Genomic DNA, 15,000 nt, shown 5'->3' on the forward strand with positions numbered 1-15,000 from the left:
AAATCCGTCGAGTAGTTTTGTTTCTATAACGGTTATACAGACAGACAGACAGACAGACAAAAATTTTACTAATTGCATTTTTGGCATCAGTATCGATCCCTAATCACCCCTGATAGTTATTTTGGAAATATATTTCATGTACAGAATTGACCTCTCTACAGATTTATTATAAGTATAGATATAGATTATTTAAACTACTTAGTATTTGTATAAGCTTTCATAATAATTTTAAACAGTTCATTCCATACCGGCATAAAATAGACTATAGACAAATGTTTATTTTATTTTCTATATATATGGAAAAACGAGCTCTACATTAAAGTTGTGTTGCATAAGTTGTTTGAACATCAGTGCACTCACAAGAATCATTGTAAGAAGGAATTGTTATATTATGTTGAATACTGTCACATAACATTTTGTCTTAAAAAAGCTTTTATGTTTTCTTTATGTCCCATGACAATGCGCTTTGTAACTCGTAAGTTAGATAGCAACGTTACTTTACTTTATTTATGGTTATTGCGCATATCATTTATTAAACAAACATTGAGAAACGTCAATCTATGCTCTTGTTACTAGGGTAATCCCCGAACATAAATTTATAGATATTTTACTGAATTTGAATAGGTATTATGTGGCATGCCGTGGACAAAATATACTAGCTGATGGATGCATATAAATAGAAGTAGAGCATTTTTATTTTAAACACGTCTTAAAAATGACGTAACAACCACGGAACATACTATTATTCATGTGTTCTTTATTATCAAAGAACATGCGAATAAAACCAGGACGACCTCCTTCGTTGCATAAGAAATTAAATACTTATTACTTATGCATAATGCGCTCACACCTGATTTTCTTAAGGAGTGGGTAGAGATGTAAATATTAATAGCATCTGCCGCTAAACGACTCAAGTAAGTTACTCCGAGAGCAAATAAGGAGAGTTTATAGAATATAATAGGAAATGTCAAAAACGTAGCAAGAAATTTCAACTTCCTGGTTCATTGCGTATACATATCGAGCATTTTACAGCTAAATATGGGGCTTGCAAAACAGTCCGCCGCGCCATGACCAACAAAACAATGCATGCGGAATTGGCGTCGAGCTTTAAAATAAAAATAAGACCAAAAGCAAACGGTATGTCAAAATAGCTCGTACATCTGTCGCACACGTGTCGGAAACCGAGCGCAAATCCTTTACGACGGCGACCATTGTTCAGTAATTATGTAAGCCTGTGAGTGGACTTGTTTCCAACTGTTTCGTTTTCATTAGATTAATATAACAGTTGTATCGGCAGCCAAAGTGTTGAGTGATTTTTTTGTCAGGTACTTTTCTTTGGTTTTTAGTCGTTATCGTATTTAGTTTGGATCTTCGTTGATTATAACATAAGATTCGTTGAACAGTTATCTTGTATAGGCGAAGTAAAGAAGTATTTTCCTTCATACCGGGTGCATAGGATTATGTAGAAGCCTCGTGTGACAGATGTTGTGTGAATAAATATATTAATACAGTATGTCATTATAACTATGCCTTTAAATATCTGCATATTCACAGAAGAAATTAGATAACTGATAATATAAAATTAAGGTCAGGAGTATTCTTTCTTCCTCGGGTTGTCTGTACGTTACAAATGGCGAGGAAGTTGCTGCTTGAAGACCAATCTCTGTTTTAAAATTTTCTTACTCCAATAGCTCACACATACCGCTTTTCCTAATTTCATTATTCCGTAATCAGAATGAAATCAAATCCTTTTGTCATTCTTCATGTATCCTCTTCCCTATCCCAGATCAACCATCTATTTCATACGTTTCGTGATAAAAGTGATCCTGTTGACTTCGCTAGAAGGTACTTTGCAGTAATCCAGTCGCCCGACAAAGCCTTGTCAGCGGTTTTAATCTATATTTATTTATCACAAAATGCGGATACTCTTCAATGATACGAAAATGGTAGATAGTAAATTATTAAAGTCCTAGATACAGGCTCAATCGCAACAAACAAATAGACAGGGGACAGTGCAAATAACGATAATATCTGACCTTGTAAAGACAGTTATTTCAAAGAGCAAACATACTGTATTTCTTCTTACTTATAGATTTACGTAGTAAAAAATTCATCTGTGTAAGTACTACTTGGGCTTTAAAAAAGATGCCTTTCTACAACCGTTATAACATTAATAGAACCAAAAAATAATGGCATAGTCTATCGGTAAGTATATCGGTATCATAAATTTGTTGTTATGTAGCCCCTGGAGTGCGTCAGACAGGGCGGTAGGTGCAGACTGCAGAGTACTGACCTGCGTTGCGCGTGGTGCGTGGCGCGCAGCAGCGTGCGCGCGCTCCGCAGCCGCCCCTCCACGCCGCGCACGCGTCCGCGCCGCCGCCGCCGCCGCCGCCACTTAGCGATGATACCACCCACTGCTGCTCTGAGATCTACAACTCGTCATATTTGTTTGAACCCTTAAGGCTCGGACCGTAAAAATTGCTTCAGCTCCTATTTACTTGATTCAAGAGAGCCAATATTTAGATTTATGGCCATCCTCGTCAGGAAAAGAAAATTATTTAATGTAGGCAGTAGTTTCTGTGTATTATTAATCTATAGAGTTCCAAACTTGTATAACTGTTATGTTTTGCTTTATCGAAGTTGAGAAGTACACTTATGAGAAATTAATTGGTCAACTATTTTAATAACAATTTAAATATAGCTCCAACCTGTTTTGCTTTTTTCATAATGGAGAATTATTTTATATCTTGGTCAATAGAATAAAAAATATTACATATAGCGTCAATAACAGGCTAAGACATCGCCTATATGTATTGGGTACACGTGGGAGCGTTTACTTGGAAGAAAAAATATAGGTTTGGACATAGCTCTTTTTTTGACTAACAAGCTTTTTAAATTTTTTTCAGCGTCACATTTTTTTTACATTGCATCGACTTATTTTTAAAATTATCTCTACTTCAGTTTATCTCCTATACTATTAGCAAGGATCGTAAAAGTTTAGTAACCGATACCTTAGTGAGAATATCCTTGAAATCCTTGACAATAGGCGTCGGCCGCTTAGACTTGTCGTTGTAGTACACAATGGTAAAGCGCGCGCCGGCAAACCAAATCTCAAGCTCGTTGAGAGCGTTGCGTATAGCGGACTCGTTCGAGGCCATTGTGCATATTTTCTATGGTAAAAAAATGTTGTTTAATTAAATGACCGTTTAAAATACAATAAAGACATAGTACATACTGCTAGGTTAATAGGTGTAAAAAAAAACTTAATTTGTATTAGTTTACGACTATGTTTAAAATAGATATTTAGCTTTAAGTCTAAAAACATTTTATGTTATGTAAATATGCAGCTAAAAATATTTATAATGCAAGAACTTTGATAAAAAATAATATAAATATTAAAATGCCAATATAATCTTATTAAACTAGTTCCTAGTTCATCTGTTTTATTAAAAAAATACTCTCGCGATTACGTCAGCATACAAGTATAAAGACGAAGTAGTGAATGGCATTTTTGAATAACTAAATCTATGTTTGGGAGGCTTGAGAGGAGATTCCAAATGAAACAAAGATACATGTAGTAAATGGTAGAGCTGGGCACGTGCAGTCTGGTCGCTCTGAATGCTTTGAACTTAAGGCGATACCTCAAGGTCCATTTTCATACATTTTGTTTCACCTTTAATCTGGGTAACTAAACAAGTATTGGCAAGTAAAGAATTTAAATTCACGTCTAGTTAGTGATTAGTTCTCGCAGTTGAAAGAAAAACGTAAAAATAATTAATAATCATGGATATTTCGGCCTTTAAAATTTAATATGATGGTTGCGTAATTTTTTGCTCTCCTTCGTAATAAAATTGTTTATACTTATAACATTAAAGAGTATTTATGTTCCTTAATAGGACAGAATTTTTAGAATTGTATGTATCATTTGTTACGAAAAGTCTAAGTCGTACATTTTTACCTCTTTATAATATAAAAATATAGAAAAGTTGTTTTTTTTAAATCATTATTGATAAATAAAAAATACCTCTTTTTTGAAGTTAATTCAATGAGATAATTAACTACAAAAATCAAGGTATCTAATACATTAAATCTATTATATTCTACTTACTTGTAAAGCTTTGATATGTTTCTTAATATTCGGCGCAACAATGAGCAGATCATTCAGCTGCAATGTGTCTGGCTTTTTATATTCCATTTCCAAAAGACTGAACACTTCTAGCCAGTTTCGCTCCGAGAAGTCTGTGCCTCGGAGGTATTTTAGTAACGGTGTTAGGTCCTGTAGGAACGTTCAATCAATTTTATCGATTAAGAAGTAGATACTGACGGCGTTCAATTCATTCACATGTGTTGAACATGTAGAGTTCACGAAGCCTTCACCATTAGAAGAATAGTAACCTACTGAATTTAGAAAAGAAATAACATATAGGTAGTATGACTTACCTGCAAAATTCGTGTAAATTTTTCAATTCGATTTTTAGCGTGTTATGTGTAGACTAGATTATAAAATAGGTTTTACATCAAGGAACGGGAAAAGTCTTTTCAAACAGAAAGAGCAGCCAACCATTTCCGTGATATTGATGTAAGTATGTACTTGTAGGTATTTATAGTTCTTTATAAATTTAAAACGGCAAATAGTCATTGCACGCATCGCTCTCATTACCATGTAGGTTTTATATGTAGGCAATATTTTCAAGATGTTTTAATTCATGGCTGATATACATGTGGAATGATGAGATCACATAGTAATATCAAAGATATCGCGGGAATAATGAACATCTTACTTAACGCATGTATGAGTCAACCCAACCAATTTAATGACATTTAGAAGTGTTGAATTAATATTTAATTTTCTATGATAATTCTTTAATTCCTGAAAGTGCTTTAAGAGATTTTCTTTGGTGTAATGAATGACGTAACGAAGAAGTCGCTCGGATAACTGTAAGTGACACAAATGTCCATTAATAGTAACAATATCAGTGGAAATTTGAATTGTCTTTGGATTACAGTCAGTCTGACATTTTATGTGAAATCTCACAATGCCTAGTAATTACTCTGGTTACAATATAACTTCGAGCCGCCCTGTCGCATACGAGAGATACACCACCAGATAATACTTACAGAATATTTATCTAGTTCTTGCTGTATTAGCAAAGTGACTGAAGTGTATGGTTCCAAACGGCTTTTCCACTTCGATGTAAACTCTTCGAGGCTGTGAAGTTTCTTCTGGAACACCACCCACAGTTGTTGGGACATGGCCTCGAATTCTGAAAGAAACTGCTATTATTTTTCTATGTCACAACATTTTTTTGTAGTAGTTAAATAAAAGGCATCATACAATACTTACATACTACACAGTAAGTACTTACATTTGTAATAATATACTCTATTATCCCATATGGTATTTAATAAACGGTATATGTAAGTAGTGAATTTATGGAAAATCAATTATATCAAAACTCCATTACGTAAATTATTATATTCCAATCAACTCTTAGTCCCCACTAATCGGCGTTAGTTTTCATAGTAAGTGAGTTAGAAATAATAGGTATTTTTTTCGAGTGTATGAAATCTTCAGCTATCGGAAATCGTTTCAAAGAGAGATATAATGCTATCAAAGATCCATTACCTTCATTATACTCTTTGAATACGGTCCATAGATCGATACATTCCTTCATGAGGTTTTCACCCTGTTTCCATATCGCTGGTATTTCCACCTGCATATTAAACTTCGCAAATTCTTTTCTGCAAAGTACAAGCATACTTCATTAATGTAAAGTTTTTGCATATTTCAAGCGTTAATGCCGCGTTCTAGCCAGTTAAAAGGCTTATTGAATAGTACCACTAATTCAAAGAAAACCAATTTGAAGTACTAGATTTGCTGTGTCATGTCGTCTAGCCGATAAGATTGTCAATATCCCTCAAAGACTGACAAGCCATCAGGTCACCTCTGGACTTGGCGAGTTTGGTGGGTTTTACGAAGCAGCTATGAAACAGATAATTTATATAGGTACGCAAATTCCCATTATCCTACTGATACAGCGACCTTCAATGCCTATCCTGGTTTATATGAGTTGCAGTAATGAATATGATGGCTGCATAAACTAAAAAGCACCTTTGATACTTACACCAGGTACCTTATTTGGCTATGTACCTTTAATAAAATCAGCAAATAAGTTGTGTCATTGTCATAGTAATAGGAGTAATATTATAATTCCTTATATCTACGCAAATTTTAGACATCGAAACAAGATTAGTTACGGAGTCTGTAACGTTTTTTTGTATTTTATTTATCGCCTGGCGTTTCAAAGATTTTGCAGCCTGCACGGTTACGAGGCGAATTCGGTTACTAATATAATATTTTTAAATACGAGTTAGAAAAGTTGTACAGTGTATAACATGTGAATATCGCTCACAACAAGCCGTCTTTATCAGCGACGAAGCCCTCCCAGTGCGCGACGGCGCGGAACACGTCGCGACATCTGTCGAGCACGTCGCGGTAGTGCGCGCCGCGCGCGTCCTCGTGCCGGCTCTTTGTGTGCGCCCAGCGCTCGAGCCATGCCTCCGCGGTGCTGTTCAGATTGTCCCAGTCGGCGCTCAGGCTCGATTTCACTATCTCTGCCTGTTATATACATCAGTATATTTGATACAGTAGAATAACTCACTATCTCTCTCATACCAAATTCATTATCAGTAGGAAGACGTTAAAAATATTATACTTAATTTACGGTACCAAAAATAATATAGAAAAAGATAGATTCAAATTTCAGTAAGTTAATTTTAACATTAAAAAGTGCAACATGTGCCTGCAGGCCTAAATAATAAAAATATATTATGGTTCTATGATTTTACCAATAGTTTTGTTTTCACAAGCTGAACCACGCAAAATACCTACATATACGACAAATCGGAATAATGATACGCAAAGTTGAAAAATATTAGGAAATTTTTCGACTTTGTGTACTGTACTGTGTATGTATTTATTTGTGACGCAATAATAAATTATCAAATAGATCTATGTACGTATGCAGAAAGCTCATGCGAGTAATTCCATTGGTGTAAATTAATGGTATATTTCCCCAATTCAGGATCAAAGAAATAAAAAAAAAAAAAAAAATATTATTCCCGTGCGTCTAAAGCACATATTATATTTAGTAGCGCGCTCTAGAAAGACTGTCTCCGGTACGGATAGGGCGATGTTGATAATGAGTTCATTTTTATAAATAAGTTGTACTATAATCTGCTCATTGTAGTCTTGTCCGTTGGCCATTGTAGCGCAAACGACAGTTATGTATTCAGAGTAGGCAATATTACTATATTTAATTAAATAAGTACATTATACAGTGTCCTTTATGTTTTTTAAATTAATATATTATCATCTATAGCAAAATTATTAAATTGGTTATAGTTTTTGGCCCGATTAGTATCCGTAATAGAATAGCAATCTATTACGTTAGACCACTTTATAGTAATATAAGTCTATAATATTTTACACTTCGAAGCAATATTTCTTAAATTCTATTACTTGTTAAATGAATTAATCGAACTATAATCATTAGTGTTTGTGGAGTATTATAAAGGCATGACAAATAGCTTAATACCTGATGCTCGAACAGTTGTTGCTGACTGCGCATGAGTTCCCGTATTTTTTGCCATTCCTTTATTGTCCTGTCGACGGACGTGTCGCCGCCCCACGTCCGCAACAAGTGACCTTTTTTCTTTAGATCTTCCACTAATTTCTCCATCTGTCACGATAAATGGTACTTAAGTCGTTAGTTAAAATTTATTTATATTGCATTTTTAGTGACAATTATTTTATAATTTACTATTACTTTAATCTTTAGTGACAGAGTTTTTAATTTTCTGACTACTTACTAAAATAAAAAATGCAAAGGACAACGTACTACAACATTAAAAATGTTGTTGTTATAATTTTTTAACCGACTTCAAAAAAGGAAGATTTCCTGCGACACGCTTGTATGTATATAAGTTCCTGTGTTCGCGATTTTCTCCAAAACTACTGATCGGTTTTTGATGGGGTTTTTGGTATTTCAATGTAGGTATATTATGTACTAAAACCACATATGAAATTAGACACCCATTCCAAATAATAAAAAAAATTGTATACTTACGTGTTTATTGAATTACTTTTTGATTTGTAATGGTTTTTGAAGTCGGTTTTATTTATAGTCAAAATGTTTTCTTCTTTTTGAATGTGATATCTTACAAAAGCAGTTGTATAGTATCTAAAAACATTAAAAACCTCAGGCAGTTTTTCTTGGAGAGCATGTTGTTTAGCACTTATCTCCGACAGCTCCCTTTGCATTTTTAGGCAGCAATTTGTTCTCCAACATGACCATGGCGTTGCCTATAAATGCTTCCAGGGTCGCCGCGTCATTGCGACAGCTGGTTTGGAGAGACGACATGAGACAAGACCACAGCGAGCGTGTCTGAGCTTCGAACTCACGACGTAGAGTAGCCGTGCCTATTGATATCCACTCTACCTTCTCGTCGTCACTGTAAACCGTCATAAGGTCACATAGTATTCACAAATGTTATTATGAAACACTACTAGAAAAATTACAAACAAATTTGTTACAATATTATTGATAAGAATTACAGCGTGAGGAGTATATATGTAGCTTTCCTAAGAAGTTCCCCTATAGGAATTTTGAGGTTGTGTAAAGTTTACCAATCCGCGCTAGGCCAGCGTGGTGGACTAAGGCCTTATCCCTCTCAGTAGTATAGGAGGCCCTTGCCCAGTAGTGGGACAGTATATTATACTACAGTGCAAATATTATTATATATACATAATATATAATTTATAAGGCACCATTTTTTTTCTATTTGTAACTGATAGAAGAACTGAACTGGATCGCAATATCCTAATGTACAATGATACAAGCATTCTCACAAGGTCATCTTAGCGACGGCCTGTCCGTACGCCTTGCAGGCCCTGAAGTTGTGCTCCCAGTGGTGCGCGGCGCGCAGCTCGGCGCACAGCGCGCGCAGGTCCGCCGCGCACGCCAGCGCCGCGCGCACCGCCCACGCGCCGCGCACCGACTCCACGCCCGACAGCACCGCCTCCAGCCGACCCACCGCCGTGTTACCCAGCCAACTGTGTCTGCGGCACGGGGTACCTCTACTACCTTACTCCAGCAGATGGGTATTCGTTTACATCCAAAGGGAATTTAAGTGGAAAAATTACAAAAATATCAAGTCTTTAAAGATTTAGATATTACCTAAAAAGCAAAGCCAGGTTTTTGTTATTAAATGAACTTAGAAAACATAGTATAGATAAGATTATTATAATTGGTGACATAAAATAACATCCACTAAAGACTATAAATTAAAAACTTATTAGTTTTAATACAAGGTTAAAATAACGACGTAAGAAATTATGATCAGGCGCAATTGCTCTTCGAACACATACTTATCAACAATAGCCGCGAATATGCTTTGACTCTCTGTGATGTTATTTTGCATGCCGACGAACTGCGCAGGCAGCGACACGAGACGCCTCAACTGATTGTAATGTTGAACGCGGATCTCTTCCATCGGTGGTTGCACTTGCACCATGTGTCCACTAAAATATTTTATTGCACTATATATTCGATATTTCTCTATATATCTCCGTATACATCTCGGAAAAGGGCGAACTACAATAAAACTTGATTGATAGCCCCATCTTATATTAGTTTGTGTATGTGGTATCGACATTGACCTGCAGATATCGACCGAAACCAATTCTTGACATAGGCCGTATAGTGTCTAAAAAACAAATCGGCAATATACAGCAACGAACCTACAACTTCTCTGAAGTTTCAATTGCAAAAAAACGCTTTGGGAATTTATATCATAGAATAAAATTATATATTTTTTTTTGTATAATTATGTTCTAATTGCTAAGAAAATGATATCCCAGAAAATGAGGCATCCTTATAGTCTGTACAATTACTTACCGTAGTACTAAATCGACTTTAACGTGCGGAAAATGATTATGCAATGACAGCAGCGTCTTTATGTATTGACATTCCAAAGCTTTGTATAGTTGCCAGTCCCAATGCAGTCTCCAAGGTTCTGTATTTTTATAGCCATTTCTTTCCACCTACGAAGCAAAAGAAAAATTAGAAACAAGTTTTAGAATGTTTTACTGTGAAAATGATCTCGTACCGTCTCTATAACATTGCGAATATCTTTGACGGCTCGCTTCCAATCAGACTGTTTGGCCAGAAGATCAGTATCCACGAGTTTTTCTACAATTGTTCTGATGGCCACGTGTTGATTTGTAAGATAAGTGTTCTGAAAATAACAAAATATAAACTAGGTTTTTTGTATGTAGAGTTATCGATAAAATAAATTATCGAAACCTATTAAACTAGCGAGGTATAATAATTGTGGGTAAGTGGTTAACGTCGCTGTTTTTGTGGTATAACTAAACCCAAAAAAATATTATCATATTCTGCATAATAATACTATATTTGCTATAACCTTATTGAGTGCGTCATATTGACACTCCACAAAGTCTAGAATATTAATCGTTTGAAAAATGTAGTTTTATGACAAAATAAGCACTTGTAATAGAACAATATTATTAAAAATAACATTTGAATAAGTTTCGTGTACATACTTGACTCTCTAACTTCAACACAGCTTTCTTCAACTTGTCTGTATAGTTAGCCAATTGCTCTATATCGTCCCAATACACGGCTTTCTGATCTTGCACCAATGAAGACAGATCGAGCGCAGCTTGCAGCATCATTGGACGTGTTGACGGAATCATGCGTTCCCCTAGCGTGTTGTGGAATGACGCTACCTGTTATTTCAAATAATATTGTTTTTCACTATGTAGAGATTAGCTTTACCTGTATAATACTTTTTGCTTCTTATAAAAAATTGATGCCTGGCAGTGGCGAAGCGTCCATACAAGCCGATTCCTACCGGGTTACCTTTTGTAAATTAATTTAAAATAATAAATGAAAAAACTATTTAACTGGAATAATAATAGTATATTCAAACAAGTCATCCTATACTTATTCCATTAAATCAATACTTTAACGATTACGGTACATAGTTCATATTATTATCAATTCGTTAAATCGTAACTCGCGCGCAGTGCTCGCGCCTTATAGTGTTCGAAGTGAACCCGGCCGCGCGTAGCTTCCCTCGCGATATTGTTGTCTCTTTCACACGCATCGCGGTGTCTTTGTCTAATCTTTTGGAAGTGACGTAAAAATACATGTGTGCGTGCGTGTATGTGTACTTCAGGGTAACCCGAGAATTTGCGGCTTAATGTTGGGCCATTGGCGCGAATTTTTTTAATAATTTAGAATGTATAATTAGTGTTTGTGTATAGTGTGGGTTATAAATTTTTGTTGGGCTCTTTTAGATAAGTACCTATGTTTAAAATATGTGATTATTTGTTAAATTTAGAGTTTAGACTTACCCCCTTATTCATAAACGTTTTTTATCTAAGGACGGAGTAAAGCTGTGATAACAAGCCTGTTTCTCAGTGCCCAACGGCACTGAGAAATAGACATAGGGCCGTTGTGATTGGTTATTATTGTTGTATCTCAATATTAGCCAATCACAACGGCCCTACGTCTACGCACTGCGAAAACTGCCATGCCGTCAGCACTGAGAAACAGACTTGTTATCACAGCCTTACTCGATCGTTCGATAAAAAACGTCTATGAATAAGGGGGTTAATGTTTATGTTAGAAGGAAATTATTACGTATTATGATAATTTACTGATTTTAATTTATTCTGAACAGCGTTTTACATGATAATTGTACAAAAAATATTTCTTCGGGTTACCTTTTGAAAATTTTCACCCTTCGCCACTGATGCCTGGTTAAAACATATACAATCAGTTTACATAATTTAAGTTAACTGGATCCACAAATTATACGAACATCCCAAATCAAAACAATATACTCTTTAAAACTATTAAACTATATGGAAATAACTACAGCATTCTAAAATGCATTCATGAACACTGACCTGCTGTAAAGCGCGGGCATACGTCAAAGCTGAGGTAAGTGAGTCAAAAACGGCGGTTGCCGGCGGCGGTGGTAGACCCAGTGACGTCATCGCGCGACACTCTAGTTCCACCCACACGAGGCGCGGGTTGAAGTTCACCACCATCATCTTGCTCACGCCGCTAAACTCTACCACGGGCTTGTCCAGCGCAAGTTGGAGCAACCCGTTCTTGGATTGAACCTGTTGGCAGATTGGTAAGGGAATGCAAAACGCATGATGCGGATGGCGGTACCCTTATGAATAAATGGTACGGCATAAATCCAAATATAGATTAAAAGTAACCAAAATACATTATTTCGGTATAAATTGGAATTATATGTTTTAGTAACGCTATAACATGCAACTGCTTTACTTTTCCATGCAAATTCTATGTTTGCGAAAGTCAAACTTACCTGTAAATCTCTAGACCACTCTTCGTGAAGTTGGGTATACATTGTTTTCAAATCCTTCAATAACTTCGAAGCGAGTGACAGAAGCTCAGCATTATTTTCAAATTCTTTAAGATATTTATCAGCACATGTATGAATTTCCTTCACCTAAAACGTTGAATTGTCTGGATAAAGCGCCTAGAGAGATAAATTAGTTACAGCTTTAAAGTAGTGTCTATGGCGATCTACTATTGTACATACATTACTGTGATTAACTTGAAGATTATTTCTGTCAGTAACACATCCGTTACGGCGAGTTTTTCATTGTGACTGGTTAGTATATAGTATTTGAAAACTTACTTTCGCTTCCATCTGCTTAGCCCATTGCACCTGGTATACGACAGGTGACATTTCTGGTGGTTGATACATTTTAACATCCATTTCGTCTGCATCCAATTGTTTTTGGACGTCCTTTAACATGGCTATGAGAGAAGACACAAATATCTCCAACTCGTTATTTAACGTCTGCTTCACGAGGGGCCTTTCTATTAATGCTTGGTATCGCATAAATTCATATAGCATCTTAAATGAACAGTGTAGGTTCGTTTAGTGGTGTACATCGTAATTCATGAACAGTTATTTATTGGATTTAACTGTTGGTTTTAATCATACAATTTTTATTCTCTGGTAAATTTTGCGGTTTCTATTTCATCAAATAAATAATCCATAAATGCGTTTATGCCTATGCGTGTAGCCTACAAGTAATCTGATATTTTCAATGGCTTTGAAAAATGGTGAAAGAGACAAACGCATTACAGGGGTTGTTTATAGAAATGGAAAAGCAGATCTATATCTTGACTGCCCGCTACGGACTAAATGAACTTAATTACAAAATATTCAAGATATCTTTAGAGTTTCCACCCTCGAATTCTTTACAAGATACCTGTTTAGTAGACGTATTATGAAGTCTGGGTTTTAATTTTTCAGCGATCTTCATTTCTGCTGGACGTAAGTCTGTTGAAAATCTGGCGACCGCAGCATCCCATGCAGAATTTGTTCCGCTACACATCCATATATTAACATCTGTGTAAACATTTACTTTTGTGAAATCATTGTTAATATAATAAATTGGTGTAAAAATATTTGAAAATTAAAATAAAATTTGAAATATCAATCTTTTACAGTACTTAGGTATAAATCGTATAGTCAAGAAGGCATTGCATGATATTAAGCACGTTATGCGACTAAAATTGGAACTGGTTATTAACTAAATTCCTTACTTTGGAAAGGTTGAAATAATAAATGTGTTTGTAATTCCATTTGCTCATTATGTGTAAGCAATTTATTCAACTGGCTATGGGTTGATCTGATATCTTTTATCTGAAACAGAAAATGATGTAATTTTTTATATTATCAGATAGAGTAATGGAAATCCTTGTTTCTTGAAATAACAAAATAAATGGCGATATCCATCAATGGCATAATATACGTAGTACACGTTTTTGTCACAAATCCGTCCACGTGAGACATTGCAGAGAAGCGATCATAAGTCGCAGCCCACTGATTTCTAAAAACTAAATAAAGTACACTCTTTATTGACATAATGAAGACGCTTACTTCTTTCAGCCGAGATTGAAAATTTATACACGATGTGGGCACATAAGGTTTTCCATTCCAAGGGTGGAGTGCGTAATTCGGCCAGTACGTTTCCGTAAGGGATTTACAAGCGCTGGTCCATGTTAGTATAGCATTCAAACTGTCGGATAATAGCGTCAATATCTGGTATTCCTTAGACTCGTTTACTTCCCACAGATTGATAGATGTGCAATTTTTTTGTATCAATGAACATATCGTATAACCTGAAGACATCACATTCCGTCATTAATAAACAAAAATGTATATGTATTAAAATAAAATTATGCTGTCATCAACTATGTTCACCAATTACATGCTAATTTCAACGTATAACTCAGTTAGCCGGGATATAACCTGCAATATAACTGAATAGCCCAAGGTCTCACTAATACTACACAATTGTAAAATTATAAGTAAATAAATCAACTACCAACGAGAGGTAACTATAATTCTGTAAATTAATTCTATGATAGTTTGCAGGCATTACCAAGCTCAATAGTGCTCTCCGATTTGGCCCAAACAGTAAGAAACAAATGTTATGATATAACTATTACTGCATAATGATTGATTACTACAGTAACTAATGTTACATAATATTTGATATTATTTAAATAGGCTGAAGTGATTTTTGGGCCTCCAGAAACGTAAAGTACGTAGGCAGGTAATGTACATTACAATTAATAATTGTAGTGATTAAGGCATGGGCCGATGGTGATTATCTAATAAGATATATTCGTACATACCAATGATATCGAATACGTTTATCATTCTATCTTGTGAAAAAGGAAACGTAGTGGTACGCCAAACATCGTCCAATATTCCTCCAATGTTTTCAACCGACTCTCGTACTTCAGGCATGACGCTGGACTGCATTGTTCTAAACAAAAAAAAAACTAGGGGATAGAATCATTATTTATTGGTTTAAGTAAGAATTTGTGTGTATATTTAAACCAGCAC

The 15,000-nt window shown here is 35.3% G+C and overlaps 1 protein-coding gene across 1 annotated transcript; it reads right to left on the reverse strand.

The window, feature by feature from the left end:
• Window positions 1-1,355: 1,355 nt before the first annotated feature.
• LOC119190226 (cytoplasmic dynein 2 heavy chain 1-like) lies at window positions 1,356-14,990 on the reverse strand. The gene is given in 22 exon segments (XM_037441592.1): window positions 1,356-2,351; window positions 2,354-2,429; window positions 3,012-3,170; window positions 4,109-4,276; window positions 5,119-5,264; window positions 5,627-5,742; window positions 6,414-6,619; window positions 7,599-7,742; window positions 8,261-8,314; window positions 8,316-8,514; window positions 8,912-9,121; window positions 9,431-9,583; window positions 9,960-10,105; window positions 10,171-10,299; window positions 10,628-10,813; window positions 12,002-12,220; window positions 12,433-12,576; window positions 12,769-12,990; window positions 13,352-13,491; window positions 13,689-13,788; window positions 14,026-14,267; window positions 14,787-14,990. Coding segments are annotated over 22 exon segments (3,420 nt in total). The 5' UTR covers window positions 14,917-14,990; the 3' UTR covers window positions 1,356-2,220.
• Between the last annotated feature and the right edge of the window lie 10 nt (window positions 14,991-15,000).

Source organism: Manduca sexta, chromosome 22 (assembly GCF_014839805.1).
Source record: "Manduca sexta isolate Smith_Timp_Sample1 chromosome 22, JHU_Msex_v1.0, whole genome shotgun sequence".
Lineage (NCBI taxonomy): Eukaryota > Metazoa > Arthropoda > Insecta > Lepidoptera > Sphingidae > Manduca > Manduca sexta.